The sequence below is a fragment of the Eretmochelys imbricata genome, chromosome 15, assembly GCF_965152235.1.
Source record: "Eretmochelys imbricata isolate rEreImb1 chromosome 15, rEreImb1.hap1, whole genome shotgun sequence".
Taxonomy (NCBI): Eukaryota; Metazoa; Chordata; order Testudines; family Cheloniidae; genus Eretmochelys; species Eretmochelys imbricata.
The window spans coordinates 33,606,620-33,627,152 of record NC_135586.1 but is presented as its reverse complement, the minus strand read 5'-3'; the positions used below and the strand labels follow the sequence as shown (position 1 = coordinate 33,627,152).

The 20,533-nt window shown below is 41.0% G+C and overlaps 1 protein-coding gene across 1 annotated transcript in view; it reads left to right on the top strand.

Annotated features, from left to right (window-relative positions):
• KREMEN1 (kringle containing transmembrane protein 1) overlaps positions 1–14,173 on the top strand; it is a 144,604-nt gene extending 130,431 nt beyond the window's left edge. Inside the window, exons 20-23 of the mRNA XM_077834744.1 lie at positions 4,001–4,333; positions 6,327–6,485; positions 7,550–7,634; positions 13,798–14,173. Of these exons, the coding sequence (XP_077690870.1) occupies positions 4,001–4,333; positions 6,327–6,485; positions 7,550–7,634; positions 13,798–13,960 (740 nt within the window). The 3' untranslated portion in view covers positions 13,961–14,173. The remainder of the gene's footprint in view (positions 1–4,000; positions 4,334–6,326; positions 6,486–7,549; positions 7,635–13,797) is intronic.
• Positions 14,174–20,533: the final 6,360 nt, after the last annotated feature.

Genomic DNA, 20,533 nt, shown 5'->3' with positions numbered 1-20,533 from the left:
CAGAGCGGGGCAAGCCCCAGACCCTGCTCCCCAGCGGGAGCTTGAGGGCCAGATTGAAACGTCTGAAAGGCAGGATGTGGCCCCCGGACCATAGTTTGCCCACTCCTGCTCTGCACACACAGGCAACATCTCCCACATTGCTCAGGCTTAAAACTACTCAGTCTGCTACACCTATTTTTACAAATACAAATAATAAAAATGCAATGGTAAAACAAATATTAACACAACATCTGAATTCACTTCTAAATACAGTGATTTGCAACTTCAGATCATTCCAACTATTGCATCAGGATCTGTACATCAACTTTTATAATATGTAAATTTTCCCACGCTCACATGGCTCATCAACCTACAATCTTCAGCTTCACAACACAGACAGCTCTAGGAACAACTGCTTTTGTCCTCTAAGTCAGTGGCTCTCAACCTTTCCAGACTACTGTACCCCTTTCAGGAGTCTGATTTGTCTTGCATACCCAAAGTTTCACCCCACTTAAAAACTACTTGCTTACAAAAATCAGACATAAAAATACAGAAGTGTCACTGCACATCATTACTGAAAAAGTGCTTACGTTCTCATTTTTACCATATAATTATAAAATAAATCAATTGGAATATAAATATTATGCTTACATTTCAGTGTATAGTCTATACAGCAGTATAAACAAGTCATTGTCTGTATGAAATTTTAGTTTGTACTGACTTCGCTAGTGTTTTTTATGTAGCCTGTTGTAAAACTAGGCAAATAGCTAGATGAGTTGATGTACTCCCTGGGAGACCTCTGTGTTGCGAACCACTGCTCTAAGTGGACCAGCACATACAGGGAGACACCATACTTTCTGAAACAGCCATGGAACACTAGGCATCACGACACTTTGGTTTATACTGTGCGCCGTGAGAGCACATTGTGGTTACAGACAGCATAGCCAAAAGTAACAACCCCCATTTGGGTCATATGAGAACCTGAACCTGGAATCTCTGGATGTAAAAATGTAAAGAGCTACCACTTGATCTAAAGAACCCTTAGAGTGCTCTTAGCATGGTAGTAGTAACAGACTCAAGTTTCTATATGTTTCAGAGTGGTAGCCGTGTTAGGGTTTTTGACGTTTTTTTGTTGAATAATTGAAACTTTTAGGTCTGTAATTGAGTGTCCAGGTAGGTTGAAGTGTTCTCTGACTGGTTTTTGAATGTTATAATTCTTGATGTCTGATTTGTATCCATTTATTCTTGTGCGTAGAGACTGTCCGGTTTGGCCAATGTACATGGCAGGGGGGCATTGCTGGCACATGATGGTATATATCACATTGGTAGATGAGCCTCTGATAGTGTGGCTTCAAAAACAGACTCCAACAAGAAACTTCAGAACTGGAATTAATTTGCAAACTGGACACCATTAAATTAGGCTTGAATAAAGACTGGGAGTGCATGCGTCATTACACAAACTAAAAACTATTTCCCCATGCTAATTTTCCCCTACTGTTACTCACACCTGCTTGTCTACTGTTTGAAATGGGCCATCCTGATTATCACTACAGAAGTTTTTTTTCCTCCTGCTGATAATAGCACACCTTAATCAATGAGTCTCATTAGAGTTGGTATGGCAACACCCATTTTTTTCATGTTCTCTGTGTGTATATATCTTCCTACTGTATTTTCCACTGCATGCATCTGATGAAGTGGGCTTTAGCCCACAAAAGCCTATGCTCAAATAAGTTTCAATGTGTGGTCTAGCAACTAAGAGGTAACAGAGTCATGGTGGGTTACAGAATCACCTAATTTGATATGTCCCTTGGAAAGAATTTGGCAAAGTGGATGAGACTTGATGCTGTTGCATTAGAGACTCTGTTCTATTTCCAGCTCTACTAGTGACCATGGGTAAGTTCTTGGTTACATGTGTGAGATCTTGTTCATAATATGTGTTGTGAAGGACACAGAAGTATTGTCAGTCAAAGAGCTGGGACTAGAATTCATGGTATCTTGACTTCTAAGTCATTGAACTTTCCATTAGGCTACAGGGCTTTGTATGGAAACGGAGCCCTCCCCCTCCCCACACAGGAATGGAGCTTTTAGTATCATCACGAGACTCTTCGCAGCCAGAGCCAAAATCACATTATTCTCAATAAATCTGAGTTGGCTACACTGCTCGGCAGTTTAGTGTTGCATAGTTCTCTGTTGGGCTGTGCTACCCAGTTGTCCTTTAACATGGAAAATGCCTAATGGCCACAGATTAGAGTTGAGTTAGAGGGGACCAAGGTGACAGTAAGGTTCTATTTTATTAATAGGGTGCAGTATAACACTATTTACATATCTGTCTCCCGGGGGGGGGGGTTTGTGCGAATTAATTGTTTATACATAGCTTTAAACATGTGAAGACACACACACACACACCCCATTAAAAGAATTAGTGTAACTGATAGTAATGTTAAAAGAAAAGGAGTCCTTGTGGCACCTTAGAGACTAACCAATTTATTTGAGCATGAGCTCAAATAAATTGGTTAGTCTCTAAGGTGCCACAAGGACTCCTTTTCTTTTTGCGAATACAGACTAACACGGCTGTTACTCTGAAACCTGATAGTAATGTTACCAACAATGCTGGAACAGTATAGCTGAGCTATTTTAAAAATTTTATCTTCTGGTTTTTTTTCCAAAGTGGTATAAGTTGTTGTTGTTAGTCTGAGAGGTCTGATTTCTTAGAAGTACTACAAAATAAAAGTACTTGTGCTAGGGTTGCCAACCCTCCAGGATTGTCCGGGAGTCTCCAAGAATTAAAGATTAATTTTTCATTAAAGATTGTCATGTGATGAAATTTCCAGGAATTGATCCAACCAAAGTTGCCACCATTCACCATCACCACTTTCTGCATAAATGTATTTTTATGTCTCCTCTCCACTCCATGTTCTAAAGGGTTAATCCCTGATGTAAAATCTGACAATAATACCTGATCTTCAAGTTGGCATCAGGACATAATGGCTGAGCTGAGAAGTCTGTCAACAGCCCAAGAAAGGGCATTTGAAATAACGTAAATCAGAGCCAGAAAGATCATGATTAAGCACTGATGCTCACAGTATACATCAGAGGTGCTGCATTAATATCTTTGGAAATCAGCCAATACACTGTCCATGGACTCTTTCTGTACAAAATCATGTACCAGCAGATGTATTAGTTTACATAAATGATAGCAGTGAGAACCAGAGCAGCACTGAACAAAAGATGATAAAGTAGCCTCAAGCATTACTGCATACAAAACATTTGCTGGTATGTTGGAAACATTTCAGCTTCATGGATAAGGTGTTTGCAACGGAGCCTGTGATAGGGCGTTATTCTTAGCCAAGTGATTCCATTTATCCATGTGTCAGGCTTACTTATTAATTGTACAAAAACAAAACACTTGAAATTTTAAAACAATTACATAAAAAAGATAAAACTCTGCTAAGAATGCTTTAATTATAGGGAAGTGAAGAAATATCCCATAAGCAAGAGTCATTATTACACGTACTGACCTCACAGGGGTAAGAGGGGAACTGGTGAGGCTTAGTGGTTAGCTCGTTATGACCAGATTGTCCCCAGCCCTGGAGGGATGCTCAAGGGAGGAGAGGGCACAAATTGCTGGCTACAATTGTGCACAAGAGCTAGGCACAATTGCAGCCTAAACTGGCATTAGGCTTTCTGAAAGAAATGAGAGAGGTTGATGGCCCCCCACTTTTGCACCATATCCGTGGAGTTGGCCTCCTGTGAAAGAAGTGCACATTGCACCCTGGAAGAGGGTAGCACAATGACCATGCTCCCAGTTACCTATATAAGCATCTTGCTCTGGTCTGAGACATAGTATCTCCTGGGGTTCCCAGCGTCTCCTGCCCCAGTGCAAATCTGTAGCTTAAAGCCATAATTAAGCCCTTGATGTTTGTAGTGTATCAGATTTATTCTTAGATGAAACATGCTCTGGAAGTACAGACTATACAAATTTGATTTTCACTCATTCTTTTTCTTCTCTTTTTCCCCACAGCCCTCATTGGTGCCTGTGGGGGGAACTATACCTCCCCAACATCTGTGATCTATTCTCCAGATTTCCCTGACGCCTATGCCACAGGCAGGGTGTGCTACTGGACCATACAAATTCCAGGAGCATCTCAGATCCAGTTCAACTTCATTCTCTTTGACATCAAGGACTCCACAGACATGGTGGAGGTGCTGGATGGCTACACCTACCATGTGCTGGCTCGTTTTGATGGCAGAAACCAGCCTCCCATCTCTTTTAATGTCTCTTTGGATTTTGTCATTTTGTATTTTTTCTCAGATCAAATAAATCAGGCCCAGGGATTTGCTGTCGTGTACAGAGGTAAGAGGCTAACTGCTCCATACCTAGCTCCTGATGGACCATTTTTCTAAGGTATTTAGGCCACATAGAGACTTGCCCTACAGACACAGCGAAAACACATATTTTAACTCATATCATACATCTAAGGGTCCTCCTTTTAGTGTAATCAGAGTTCCAGGTGGTAAGGCCTCCCACCCAAACTTCTGTCTTGATTTAGTAGTCTGCCCTTCAGCTGTTTCTCAAATAACTATGGGCTAACCCAAAAGCCCATTCCCCTGGTTCCTCCTCCCCCACACCTGATATGATGGGGCTGAAAGAAAGACTAAAGTTGAAATAAAATGCTGCCAGTAGTCCAGCTGCACCTTCTGTTTTTCCTTAGTGCTTTCTAACTCCCTGTATATTCCACTCAGCCAGAAAGTATCCTGGGATTCTGTGACTGTACCAATTACATTCAAGTCATCTTGCTCAGATCATTTTCGTCTTGTCTGTGCTAGAACACTCACCATTGCTCATGCCAGCAAAGCTGGATTGGTGTAAGAAAATTTTAGGGAAAAAGGCATAGGTGCTGGAAGTAGGGGTGCTGGAGGCAATGCGGTACCTGCTGGCTCAGAGTGGCTTCCATCGTTTACAGTTTGGTTCAATGGCTCTTAGCACCCCCACTATACAAATTGTTCCAGCACCTCTGGAAAATGATAGTGTAGACACAGACATCTCTTGTATCTTCGGAGTTTCTAATTGTATGTCTTGTAGATAGAACCTGTCTCTCTCCTCAGTGACAGCCAGTAACCAGATGGCCACTCATACTAACTTTATCAGTCCACAATGAAATATCATAGAATGCTTCAACTCTTCAAGCAGTGTGTTGTCCCTAAAACAGACTAACTAGAGCCACCACTTTAAGATTCACTAAGTAAGCTAGATTTTTAATAGCAAGTAGGCTGTAAAAAAAGAAAACACATGCTAAACAAAAAAAGCGGAATATTTAACTGCAATCCTTAGCATCATCTCCTGAGATCTGGAGAAGCCATTCTGTTGTCCTAATTACAAAACAATGTATATTATCCATCTGAGACACAGTGCAGCTGCTTTTCTCTGATCCTTCAAGATAAGCAAGGTCTCTCTCCTTTTTCTGACACTCCCTGTTGCTTGGTCTCAGTTTATACACTGGTAGAAGAGTCTCCTTTTCAGTATTGTAGGGAGCAAGCGTGAGATAGTATTCTAATAGCTGTGGATCTTCCTGTCTTTTTCTTGGCCAGAGCCTTTTTCTTCAAAACAATTCAATAACCCCAAAGAGGCACCTGGAAAGAGTTTGTTCTTTTCATGTACCTGTGTTTCAATGTGATTATTGGAGAAACTCCCTCTGGAATTATTAGGCTAGATTTGGAGTTGTGCCTCCTGAGAGGCACAGTCTAGAAGGAGAGTCTGTCTGTGCTGGGAGCTGGTATGGCACCTAGGGCTGCTCTAATGTATGGTAGCTTCCCTACAGCTGCTAATGGGTTTCTGTAGAGCCCAGAAGGACTGTATCATTGAGTGCTTATTGCTACCCTCTCTCTCCTACTTTGGGGAGCCCCCTACAGTAGGTGCTGCAAAGGGGGCTGGCACAAGGCTGCATATGCCAGCTTCACATAGCTCCTGTGCTGGAGAAAGTTACCCATGGGCTGTTGCAGCCCTTTTATGGCCCTTATATGCCTCCAAAGCAGAGTATATGGGTTGGGTCCAGAATCTGGCCCATTCTCCTTTATATATGTCTCTATTTATCATCTAAGGTTTTAGAAGGAAAACATGTTGGTCTAGGTCGAATAGAGTTCAATTAACAATTGACATTCAGAAAATCCATGTTGTTTGCATCCTAGTGACTGATAAGACTTTCCTAGCATCAGCCATTAAATAATTGTCTAAGTTCCCAGTTTAAAACAGACAGAGTCACAGTTCTTGTGTAACAAAATACAAAGTCAAAAACTATGCCCAAATAAGTAAATTAAGGTCTTGTTTGTATAACTTCTTGTATTTTCAGCTATCAAAGAAAAGCTACAGCAGGACATTACTACAGTCAATCAGAAATTTACTGAGGTGATAACTGAACAAGCAAATCTCCGCATCAATGCAGCCCAGTCTTCAAAGATACTTTATGTCATCACAACCAGTCCGAGTCATCCCCCTAGCATCATGTCTGGTAATATCCAAAGGGAATTGATGGGCAGAAACAACAGGGAAAATACACTGACATACAGATTATGAAATGACTTTCTTTTTCTTGTCATTCTCTGTGTGCTGCATTAGTGATGTACATTTACTGTACGGTACAGTGCGTTGAACAAATAAGAGTAGGCTAGATCACTAAGAGTGACACGAAGTGGTGCTAAATGCACGTGGGGAGAACCAGAGGGTCATTAGGTGGTTTTACTCTACCTCTGTGCCACCCTGATACTTGAGACTGCTGAGGGCCTCAGAGCTTCTCTAACTTGCATTTTCAAATACAAGACTCTGCCTTGGAGCTCTTCTATCAGCCAGGTTTGCCAGAGCATGTTGCACCATATTGTCTCACCCATGACATGCTCAAGCCTGAGTGTGGAGGAAAGATCAGGAGGCACTTGGGCTGCACTAGTTTAGAACTCGTTTGTACTAAGAGAATCTTCAGCTGCTGCTTCAAGGCATCTTTGAATCCCCTTTGTGCTGCTGGAATGACAAAGGGAACTAAAGAGGGGGGTCAAGGATCTGGTGCAATGTCCAACAGCCTACAGTCTAAAGGAATGCAATGACACAGAACAGGACAGTACAACGCAGATCAAACACTGAGCAGAGTCTGCAATGGGAAGAGAACAGGGCAAATACTGATGTGAGATCATCCAATCTCCTTGCAAATGGAGAATTGTTTATGTACATTCCCATAAGCTTTGTTCAGTTTATTTTTAAAATTCCCTAGGAATGTGCTTCCATCTTTCTCAAAGATGGACAATTGCACAGCTTTAAAATCTCTGTAAGGAAATAGTTCCTGGTATTTACTCTGAAGTTTGAAATTTTATAACGAACTATCTTGCACTGGCCAAGTGGGGATGGACTGATTGGAATGTAAAAGATCTCTTTCAGCTTCAGTTGCTCTAATTTAAACATCGGTTGAAATGGAAGCTTTCAATTGAGTGTTCAAGAGAAAGTGTGTTAAAACAGAAAGCATATACACTATTTTAAAACTATAAGCAAATTAATGTGCTAGAAGATATGCCTTTTTCTTTTCCACAGAGTGGACAGTATATGGCCTCACAGCTCTCTTCATCATAACTGTCTCAGCCATATTGGCAAAGATACTTCTGCATTACATAATGAAGTAAGTATAGGATTAAGTTTTCCTGAGTGTACGTGGGACATACAGATTCAGGCCCACATGTGGAATTCTTTGTGTCCTGGAGGGAACCGCTCTCACCTTTTTATACTGTGCGACTAGTTATGTTCAATAACATGGGTTATATGTTATTTTCAGTGTCTCCTCAATCACTTGCCAGATAAAGCACATCTCTACCTTTCCACTCTTTGTAGAATGAAATTTGCAATTGGAGGATCCCTTTTGTTTTTATTTTATGGACATTCATGTTACCAGGGGTGAGAGGGTTCTCATACAGACTAAAATTACAGAGGAGAAGAAATTAAACAAAGATTTTCAGCATTGTTAGGAGGAAGGCTGATTATTTTAATATTTAATGCAAAAAGTATTAATGAAATGTTAAAGAGCAGCCCATTCTGTCAGTGATGAATCAGCTAGTCTATATTCTTTCTCTCTTCTTTACGCATTCCAATTTTTCAGCAGCAGAGAGCCACAAAAGTGATTCAAAGTCTCGAAAATTTGTGTTAGCAAGAGATTTAAGATGCTCAATCTTTTTACCTAATTGACGGAGAAGCTTAAGCGGTGACTTAATTTTAGTCTACAATTACCTACACATGGAAGACATTTCTGATACTAGACTGCTCTTTAAATATAACAGAAAAAGGCAAAACAAAATCCAATAGTTGGAAGCTGAAACTAGACACATTCAGACTAGAAATAAGGTCTAATTCCATAACAGTGAGGGTAATTAACCATTAGAACAACCTATCTAGGGACATTGTGGATTCTCCATCATTTGAAGACTTTAAATAAAGATTTTATGTCTGCCAAAAGATATTAATAAATGCATACTCAGAGCCATCAATTTTAAGGCTAGCAGGGCCATTGTGAGATAATCTAATCTGAACCCCTGTATAACATAGGCCATAGAACTTCTCTGAATTAATTTGTGTATGAATTAGAGCATATCATGCTTTTAAAATTGCCAGTGAGGGAGACACCACCACAGCTGATAAATTGTTCCAATTAATTACCCTCACTGTTAAAAATGTACACCTTATTTCAGTCTGAATTTTTCTGGCTTCAACTTTCAGCCGTTCATAGATTCTAAGGCCAGAAGGGACCATTATGATCATCTCATCTGACCCTAGTATAACACAGACCAGAGAACTGCTCCAAAATAATTCCTAGAGCAGATCTTTTAGAGAAAACATCCAACCTGGATTTAAAAATTGTCAGTAAGGCAGATACCACCATGATAAATTGTGTCCTTGGTAAATTGTGTCAGTTAATGATGAAGTACTCTCACTGTTAAAAATATACACCTTATTTCCATTCTGAATTTGTCAAACTTCAACTTCCAGCCATTGGATTGTGTTATACCTTTCTCTGATAGACTGAAGAGTCCATTGTTAAATATTTGTTCCCCATGTAGATACTTATACACTGTAATCAAATCACCCCTTAATCTTCTCTTTGATAAACTCAATATATTGAGATCCTTGAGTCTTTCACTATAAGGCATGTTTTCCAATCTTTTGAGCATTCTTAGGGCTCTTCTCTGAGCCCTTCTCAAGTATTTCCAACATCCTTCCTGAATGGTGGGCACCAGATCTGGACACAACCTTCTAGCAGCGGTTGCACCAGTATCAAATACAGAGGTGAAATAACCTTCCTCCTCCTATTTGAGGTTCCCAATTTATGCATCCCAGGATTGCATTATCTCTTTTGGCAACAGCATCACATTGGAGCTCATAAAATCATAGAAATGTAGGACTGGTCATCTAGTCCAATCCCCTGCACTGAGGCAGAACTAAGTATTATCTAGACATTCCCTGACAGGTGTTTGTCTAACCTGTTCTTAAAAAACCTCCAGTGATGGAGATTCCACAACCTCACTTGGTAATTTGTACTGGACAGGTAGGAAGTTTTTCCTAATGTCTCAACTAAATCTGGTGCTGCAATTTAAACGCATTACTACTTGTCTTGTCCTCACAGCAAAGGAGAACAATTTTCACCCTTGTCTTTATAACAACCTTTCATGTACTTGAAGACTGTAATGTCTCCCCTCAGTCTTCTCTTCTCCAGCATGAAACAAGCCCAATTTTTTTCAATCTTTCCTCGTAGGTCATGTTTTCTAGACCTTTAATCATTTTTGTTGTTCTCTTCTGGACTCTCTGTAATTTGCCCACGTTTTCCTGAAGTGTGGTACACAGAATTGGACACAGTATTCCAGATGAGGCCTTATCAGTGCTGAGTAGAGTGAAATAATTACTTCTTGTGTCTCACTCTTTTTTTTTTTTTGCAACAGGATTATGTTGTTGACCCCATATCCTTTTCTGCAGTACTCCATCATAGGTAGTCATTATCTATTTTGTAGCTGTGCAGTTGATTATGCCCAACCAAGTATAGTACTTTGTATTTGTCCTTATTGAATTTCATCCTATTTAATTCAGACTCTTTCTCCAGTTTGTCAAGATCATTTTGAATTTTAATCCTGTCCTCCAAAGCATTTGCAATCCCTCCCAGATTAGTATCATTCACAAACTTTATAAGTATACTCTATATGCCATTATCCAAATCATTTATGAAGATATTCAGTAGAACTGGACTCAGGACTGATCCCTGTGGGACCCCACTTGATGTACCTTCTAGCTTGATTGTGAGCCAATGATAACTACTCTCTGAGCACAGTTTTCCAGCCAGTTCTGTACTCCTTATTGTAGCTCCATTTAGGATGTATTTTTCTTGTATGTTTACGAGAAGGTCATGTGAGACCGTATCAAAAGCATTACTAAAGTCAAGCTATATCACTTCCACTGCTTCCCCCTATTGACAAGACTTGTTACCCTGTCAAAGAAGGATATTAGGTTGGTTTGATATGATTTGTTCTTGACAAATCCATGTTGACTGCTACTTATTATCTTCTAAGTGCTTACAAGTTGATTTTTTGATTCTTTTCTCCATTATCTTTCTGGTACCGAAGTTACGCTGACTGGTCTATAATTCTCTGGGTTGTTCTTATTCCCTTTTTTGTAGAAAGGTACTATATTTGTCCCTTTTCCAGCCCTCTGGTATGTCTCCCATCCTCCAAGCATTCTCAAAGATCATCACTAATGGCTCAGAGATCTGTTCAGTTAGTTCCTTAAGTATTCTAGGACATAGTTCATCAGACCCTACTGATGTGAAGACATCTAACTTTTTTGAGTCATTCTTAACTTGTTCTTTTCTTATTTTAGCCTCAGATTCTATGCCATTTACACTGTTCTCTATGTTAGTCATCAGATCCCAAGTTTTGGTGGAAACTGGATACAAAAAAGGCATTTAATACTTTGGCCATTGCTATATTATCTGTTATTGTCTTTCCCTCCTCATTTGGTAATGGGCCTACCCAATCCTTAGTCTGCCTCTTGCTTCCCACATATTTGTAAAATGCTCTGTAACCATTTTTTATCCCTAGTTTATTTAATCTCATTTTGTACCTTGGCCTTTCTAATTTTGTTCTTACATGCTTGTGTTGATTTTTAAAATATATTCATCTTTTGTCATTTGACCTATGACTCTTTTTTGAGTCTCAGGTCATTGAAGATCTCTTGGCTAAGCCAGGGTGACCTCTTACCATACTTTTTATCTTTTCTACACATTGGAATAATTTGCTCTTGTGCCCTTAATAATGTCTCTTTAAAAAACTGCCAGCTCTCCTGAACTCTTTTTTCCCTTAGACTTGCTTCCCACAGGATCTTACCTACCAATTGTCTGAGTTTGCTAAAGTCTGCCTTCAAGTCCATTGCCTTTATTCTGCTGTTTTCCCTCCTATTATTCCTTAGAATCTTGAACTCTTATCATTTCATGGTCACCTTCATCCAAGCTGTCTTCCACTTTCAGGTTCTTAACTAGTTCCTCCCTGTTTGTCAGAATTAAATGCAGAATATCCTCTCCTCTAGTCTCTTTCTCTACCTTCTATAATAAAAGTTGTCTCCAATGCATTTCAAGAACTTGTTGGATAATCTGTGCCCTACTGTATTATCATCATGTTCAGCTGATTATCCACCACAATCCTCAAGTTTTTTTCAAAATCACTGAAGTCTTCCTACTGGGTAGTGGTCATTGTAGAAGAAGGAGCGCTCTTTGTTTGTGTTCTCACTAGCAACAGAGGCATGAAAACCATTAGTGCACCAGGCTGAGAACATGGCTATTTCTTCTGACCACCATTCAGGATTGATGCAAAGATTTTTTTATGCCTAAAAGAAACTATTACAATCATCTAGTCTGTCCTCCTGAAGAACACAGGCCATAGAATTTTGTCCATTAATTCCTGCATCAAGTCTATAATTTATGGCTTAACTAGAATATACCTTTTAGAAAGACAGCTGGTCTTGAGCTGAAGACTTCAAAGTGAGCAAGGGTTTGCTACATACCTGGTTAATCTGCTGTGATTGTTAATTACCCTTTTGGTTAAAAATGTGCACCTTATTTCTGAGTTTTAACTTTTCTAGGCTCAAATTTCAGCCATTGGTCCTTTTTATGCTTATGTCAGCTAGATTAAAGAGGCCTCCACTGTCTGATACATTCTACATATGTAGGTAGAAATAGATTGCAATCAAGTCACCTCTTAAACTTCTCTTCAGTGAGCTAAACAGATTGATCTTAACTTTCTCACCATAACGTGTGTTTTTCCAGAGCTCAAATCAATCCTGTAGCACTTCGTTGAATCTTCTCCAATTTTTCAACATCCTTTTTCAATGTGTAGCAACCAGAACTGAACACAGAATTCCAGTTGCGGTCCTACCAAACCATGAAGCGATGTTATCCCTTCCCTACTCCCATTTGATATTCCTCTGTTTATACAGTCAAAACTCATGGTAACTTTTTTAGTCACAAGTATCATACTGAGAGTATTTTTAACTGGTCATTTATCATAACTCCAATGTTCTTTATGGACCCACCATCCCGTAAATATGTCCTACATCTTTTGTTCCTAGATATATGACCTTGTATTTGGCTGTATTAAAATAGGAAAGTCCTATGTGTCTCAGAAGCAACATGAAAATTTTTCAATTGCAGTTTGCTTTATGTGCTCTCATCATCACTTTGCAAAAGCAACACCTGTCCTTATGCCAATGAGGCACAATTGTTTTAATTTACCTTTTGTTAGGGTTCACTACCACTTGCAGCTAGTACAAAAAACAGATTGGAGCACCGAGGATCACAAGGTACTACCCTTTTTACATTATCTGCCTGTACAGTGGCAGATTGATGTTTTAAGTTTGCATGGTTAGCCTTTAATATGTGACTTCCTACCTGAGCCTCATCCTGAGGTATTAGCGCTCTGACACCTTATTGATAGGCGTTCTACTTTTGCACATGGATCACTGGATGACTGCACTTTGGCTGTGGCAGCTTATGGCATGTAGAATTTATTCTACAGTCCAGAAAGGATCTGTAAACACAAAATTTTTTAAGAGGCATTTTCGTTACTAACATTGATTAGCTCCTGAACAGAACCCTCTCCCCATTTTTAAATACTCCCAAAATAGCTAGTCTTTTAGCAATTTTATAGTGTTGTTTTAATGGTGCTTTAATTATACTTCAGATTGTTGTTTAGTAATAATGCAGCATGGTCAAGTGGACAAAGCATTGGCTTAGGACTCAGAAGATCTGGGTTCTTTTCCCAGCTCTGCCAATGACTTGCTGTGACCTTTTCAAAAAGAAAAGGATTACTTGTGGCACCTTAGAGACTAACCAATTTATTTGAGCATGAGCTTTCGTGAGCTACATCCGATGAAGTGAGCTGTAGCTCACGAAAGCTCATGCTCAAATAAATTGGTTAGTCTCTAAGGTGCCACAAGTACTCCTTTTCTTTTTGCGAATACAGACTAACACGGCTGTTACTCTGAAACCTATGACCTTTTCATATCACTTCTTTGTGCCTTCTGTTTCGCCTCTCATCCTGTTCTGTCTAGTTTATTTAGATTGTAAACCATATGGGGCGGGATGGTTTCTTACTATGTGGTGTAGAGTGCCTAGCATAATGCTTCCCCAGTCTTATCTGGGGCCTGCAGACATACTGTAATACAAATAATATAATAGTGGTAATAAAATAAATAGCAGCTCGCCAAACAATTTAGCATGTTATTAAAACTATAATTGTAAAATAACTGTTTCTTAGATCTCATCAGGCACCTTCTTCAGCTGAGATAGGGGATTCTCACCAAGCAACTACTGCAGGAGAGATCTGGAGTATTTTTTACAAGCCATCCACCTCCATCTCCATCTTCAAGAAAAAATTTAAGAGCCAACAAGATGATTGCAACCTCCTTGTGGGACACTAAAGTGACAGTCACGCCATGAGACACATTATTCTCCTGCAGTTCAAAGTGTATTGGGGATAATCTTTTTCCTCTTTCTCCTTGTTTTCCAAAGGATCTGGACAGACCATTTCTGGAGTTCCATGGTGCACACCAGACATGGGAAAACCAGCTGCTATAACCATTTTGAAGTATCTGGAGCTTGTCAGCTCTCTCATCCTTCTAAATATGGTCTTAAACCACTTCGCTTAAAATAAAAACAGAATCTCTAAAACAGTAGGTGTCCTGCACACCCACAAAATGAGATGAATGTGAGAACCCTGTGGAGATCGGGACTTTGGGTCTGCTTTGACTGCTGTAATAGTTTAGGTCATTTTAAGCACAAATATAAATGACACCATCTTTTCAGCTGCTGCAGCAACACGTGTTGAGTTGCCTCTGCTGTAGATGTTTCTAGCTGGCAATGTACAAAGGTGAGGGAGTCACAGACTTTGAGAAGGTATCTGCCTCATAGCCAATGTTCTGCTGTTTTTGGATGGCCTCTTTTCAGAAGTACAAATATAGAGAACCAATCAGGTCTTAAAGGTAAAATTGGGAGAAAAATGCTCAACAAAGCCTGAGCTACAAACAAATTAAATAGGTGGTGCTCATTGGTTCAAAGTCGACATGGGATGCTTAGAGTTTAAAGTTTGTGTGTCCGAGCCACAATGCCTACTAAGTGTTTTCTAAGAGGTCACTTGTAGTAGCAAGAGACATGTCATGACAAACCTATACCATTCTTATGCCCTGCATCGAGTCTGGATGTGAACATAGGGCTGCCTACCAAAGCAATGACCTTTTCAGTCAAACTGTTAAGCCAGCGAGCTTCAGATGGTAAGGCTGACAATCAAGATTCCCTACAACAAAAGTTAAAGATATCACTGACAGAAGCAAAAGGTGAGGATGACACAATGGAGCTGTAATAGTTGGTAAATGACTGCATGGCATTATCAGTATCAATTGACAAGAAGGTTGGAAGGAACAGGAACAAGCAGGGATATAAGCATAGTCAATCACACCGCCAAAATCCACTAATAAGGGGCAGCAGAGTGTGCAAGTGTGTCTCAGAAGTCCTGAACATGAACTATCTTGGCCTCTCCTATAGGGGAGACAATTGCCAAAAATCTAATATGGCAGCGACACAGACATAGCGAATGCTAGTATAAGCACGTCTTTGATACATGCTTACCTAGGGAGGTGGTGGAATCTCCTTCCCTAGGAGTTTTTAAGGTCAGGCTTGACAAAGCCCTGGCTGGGATGAGTTAGTCAGGGATCGGTCCTGCTTTGAGCAGGGGGTTGGACTAGATGACCTCCTGAGGTCCCTTCCAACCCTGATATTCTATGATTCACACACACACACACACACACACACATGCTTAGAAAGCTGTGAATTTAGGAGAGCCCTGTAATCCCTGGGATGTTCATACACGTGTCTAGAACCCTAATCCCAGGGTACCGTGGTGGGGACATGTTTGTGGGTGAGAGATGTGTAATCATGAAATGCTCCCAGGCAGCGGTTTGGGGGCCGGGGGTGGGGGTGGCATGTGTATGTGTGAGTGAGAGAGGTGACCAAGTAGAAATGTATGTGACAGAGAGACAAACCCGCTGTCCTCATGATGCCTGAATGTATGTGTCCATCTGTAACCTCTGGGACATTTGCACTGCAACATGAGGGTTGGTAGGGTGTGTTTAACCTGGAGTGTTCTGTAGGTTTACGCATTATAAATGCTTCAGCAACTCGTATGCCATTTAAAAAGGAAGTTGCTGCAATGAGAGCGGCTGAAACAAGCAGCAATAGTTTCCACAGCTCAGGGCCTGAGCCTCCCCCACATTCCCATGCTAGTGTCTGGACAGCAGGCTTCACTTCCCTGCACAAGGGACGCTTTGATGCTTCCAGGCTTTGCACCTGTTTCTATTGTGACCTCAACATCATATTTCAAGTGCACAACATACTTCCCAGCAATCATGAGGCCAGGATTAGGATAGTGGCAGCCAATCCTTACCCCAAGGCTAAATCAAGCTGCCTTGCTGTGCATTCCAGACTACAGGACTACACAAGGAAGTGGTGGGACAGCTGGATTTTGTCTCCATTCAGAGGTGACAGCGTATAAATGTGAGTAATCAAAGCGAAGAAAAGCTCCAGTTAGGCAACAGAATGAGGAAGAGAAACACTGGAGACAAACACCAACACCTCAGGAAGTCTACACAAACAAAGCAAAACTGAGGCCAAGACAAGTGACAGCTGCTGCTTTCGGTTAAAGGTGGTTTTGAATGTTCTTGCCAACAATATCAAGGCCAAGAATGTTCTCACTCCAATCTTTTTGATCCAGGAGAGGGGATTACACAAGTCCAGCTGTCTTCATACCCTGCAGTGTTGGAGAAAGTATCTTGTTCCAGAAGTCTTTGGACCTGTATCAACATATGCTCACCCTCCACCCCGGGCTGCCATAGAAACCATGTTCTAACCTCAGAACCAGGTGACTGACAAAGACATGGCCAAGAATAATCTTCAGGATAGTTACAGAAGGGACACTGGGTTTCTCACTAGAACAGCCGGTATGATACTTTCATACGAACAAGAGCTTAAGACCAGCCTGTGTCCTCTTAATAATAAGGCTCTTTTGTGGAATCATTAGTTACATGGTTTCCTACACTATGGAAAGTCTGAACATGGCAGGGCAGAGCCTCAACAAGTGTGTTACCATAGCTCTATTGACTACAGTGACTCTATGAAAATTTACAGTAGCTGAAAGAGGGGGCTTATTTCACTAAGAGTTCTGTGCTGGCCAGCCTTACCTTGGGTAATTAATTTTGATCTTCTGCTTCCAAACAGAGCAATGTGGACCTAAGGACTTTAGTATATGGTGGAAACAGGCCTTTCCCCATTTGTGCATTCCCAAAAATATTTTCAAACTGCTGCATCATTGTATGGGCCAGAATGTATGAGTAGACTCATGCAGCAACAAATGCAAAGCCAAGAAAGAGTGTTTTTCCCTGTGAGTATCATACTGCAAGCCAAATAATATGACACGTCTCCTACTAACTTGAGGTACCAATACACTTACAAGGAGGGGAAAAAAACAACTCAAAATACCCCCAAAAGAAACTGTGACTCACAACGGTGAAGGCTGTTGAACAAACAGCTGCTCAAACTGAAACAGAATTCAGTGAGGCCCTTTTAAATGAATCTCCAGTTAGAAGAAAAGAATAATTGCTCCAAGCTTCACAAAAATAAAATATCATAAAAATTGACATGTTCACAGATGGTCCCTTAAAAAGAATTTTTATCTGCATCTACTGACTGCTGCAAAAAGGCAGCCTGCAGAGAGAGATGGTGAACGGGGATGGCAAGAGATCACCTAATCAAAGCAGAAGGTACTGTAATTAGGAAAAAAAGCTGAAGTCCCAGACAGGCTGATGCTCTCAGGCTTATATTAGAGGGATGGGGAAAAGAAAGGATCAGTTGTGCCACTCAGGGCTTCCAAGTGAATGTTTGGGTTTTTCTTCTTTTTTTTAAATTAATGAAGCTACTGAGCATTTGTTCAGATCTCCAGGGACTGGGCGTGTGGGAGAATAGGACTATAGACCTGCAGAAAGCCAGAAAAATGGTGTGCACTTAAACCTGAAGTCCCAGCCCTAGCTCTTCTACACTGGCTGTTAGTTTAGGTGCCCACTTATGGGGACTGCTGTCTTGGCATACTTTATGCCCTTGATGTAATCATCTGAGGAACAGAGACAATATGCTGGAGAGCCCTGCAACATCAACCAAAAAGGAAAACTTAAACTGGAAGGTAAGGGGATTTCAGAAATATGGTTTTGCCAATTTCATCTACTTCACCGACCTGGCAAAGCTAAACTGGTTTCTGTCTCTGATCTGATGCTGTTGGGCATGCACAGTCACTTTGTATCTTGGTAAATAAAGAAGTTCAGATGGAAAAATCAACTAGAATAGCTGCTTTTCAGAGCATAGCAGCAGCTAGGAACCAAGAAATGTAATGCAATACAGAGCCTCTATGACTCAGTTGGCAGTGGAGAGGAAATTCCTCTTTTCTCAGTCCTAGTCGCAGTCTGTTCCTGAATCTGAGGGAGCTTTTCATATTTACATTTCACTGTGCTGCAGAATGGACAAGAGATGTAACCCGCAGATGATGCCATAAATGTGATGTTTATTTGCCATAGTTGGATCTCAGAGGTGTCAGAATAATTCTATAATAAATACACAGTGCCAAAAGACTTTCCTAAGACAGCAATTACCACATTGTTTCTAGCAAAAGGGAAATGTAATGAGCACAGTTGTATCTTCTTGAGTGAGCCTGCTAGAAGATCTCTGGAAAAGGTAGTTTAAGTACTTGAAAAATTAACAGGAAGGAGAAGGTTGGTTAAATGCATCTGTTAACTCTTAAACATCAACAGCTTGGTTAAAAGCAAGCATCTGTTTTCCAAATAAAACAATTTGAATAGTCAGTGCTTTTGCCATGGGTAGGAAGGTTCCTCTTGAACAGATTCACAGCAAAACAATGGAGTTTCTCCTCATCCCTAATTCCAGCCAAGATAATTTGTTTCCTATCACATCTTAGTATAGAACAATACTGGAGAGTAAAGAAGTAGAAGGTAAAGCTAGTGACCCAGATGTTACAGGTGTAAGTAGGTCATGCAGAAGCTCCATTTTCTTGTTTTAGCAAATACTCTTGAGCAGTTAAAAATACTGATCTATGATAATCAATATTTCCTTCCACATGGAAAGTGCTTCAGAGGCAAGCTTTTTCTTTTCTTTTATTCTGAACAAGTGTACCAATTTCAAGTGGTTTTTTTAAACCTTGGTTTACATATTTTTCTCCCCCCCATCAGTCTAGTTTCTCATTATTAAGATACTTCGTATACTCCCCCCCTCACCACCACTTCCCTAAGGTTCCTGTCCTGATTTTCAAAGCACTGCATAAAGTTGCTCTCAGCAATTTGACAGACCACCTCTCTCTCTCTTTTTCTCCATAACCATGACTTCCCAAGCACAGAAGGGAAGGCTATGAGAGTGGCACAAGTGGTAGTGAGCCAAAGACAGGAAGAGCCAGTGAAGATGACTGCCTGTGGATGCTGTGAGATATGCGTTTTTCTGGAGTGGGTACCTGAAAAGTGCTTTGTTTGTATGTAGTGCTGCCAGATAGAACTGATGGCAGAGAAGATCTGCAGTTTGGAGCAGCAGCTTGAAGCTGTGGTTGAATTCAGAAGGGGGAAGAACTGTGAGGGTTGCTCGCTGGATGAAGCAAATGGGCTGTGGAAGCATGTGACTGAGCACAAGGCAGAGGAAAAGCCTGGCTACTGCAAGAGAACTAGAACTGAGGAACAGGTTCAGTGACTTGGGAAGTGATGGGGAGAGGCAAGTAGTTAAAGGAGATGGGCAGAGATGAGTGACTAATCGTACAAGAAGAGGGGAAGAGCCAACGTAAATAGCCAGAGTTGGGAGCCCCAAGGGGATAGAGGCTGACTCACAGAAGATTGCAAGTGAGACCAGAAGACTTGCAGCCACAAAGAATGGAAGGGTGAAGGCCTGTGATTTGCACCAGCACCAGGAAGAGGAAGATTAGTGGGGCCTCCCTACGAAGAAGAACCAATCTGTCTCCAGAGTGGATCTGAAGAACAGATGGATATCTTGTCTGTGAGGAGCTGAGATACAAGGTATGGGAAAAAATCCATGATTGTCCTGCACGTGGGAACAAATTATACTGTTCAATTCTTGCTGGACACATCAAAGACGACTAAGCCAGGCTGGGGAAGATGCTTAAAGAAAGGCCACTCAGGTGTCTCCAGAGAAGGAGGGCAAAGGCCAGGCATGATGATTATCAGGTGGCTCCTGAAATGGCACTAGAAGGAGGGATTGGGCTGTCCGACCGTTGAGAGCCATTCATGGGCAGAGGCCTGTCCTCATAGGATGAACTTCACCTGAGTAGGGTGGGTGATTGACTTCTGGGATGGAGGCTGGCACAACTTATTAAAAGAGCTTGAACCTAGGACTCTGGGGGAGACAGTTGGGAGATGCTCATGTAACCACCATGCTTGATTCTAATATTGAGCAGGACTAAAATCAAGTAAAAGTGGACACAGCAGTAGAGAAAGCAACAACAGAGGACAGGAGAATGGACAACAAGCAGAAAGACAGTGCCCATAAAATGACAGTAACAGTCAGGTAGGTACTATTGTCAGTAAAATGCCTGTGCCTAATAGAGCAAGGAAGCTGGGTGATGTCAAGCAGAAACAACTAAAAAGTCTGCACACTCATTATTCCTGGGGGAATTCTGCGCCACTCTGTGAATGCATAATTAATGAGTGATGCATATTTTTAATTTTTTGCACAGAAAAAACTTCTGCTGAAAAGTTGCTTCAGTTCCTCTTTTTGCCCACCAGAGGGCGCAGTGGCAATAGAACACAGCAGCAGCTCCCAGCAGAAAATAACTTCTGCAGTTCTACCTTTTTCCCCAGGAGAGGGCTGTGTGGCACTAAAACACAACAGCAGCTCCTGACCAGCAAGGGAAAAGAAAGAGCCTGCCTTCTCCACAGCGCCTG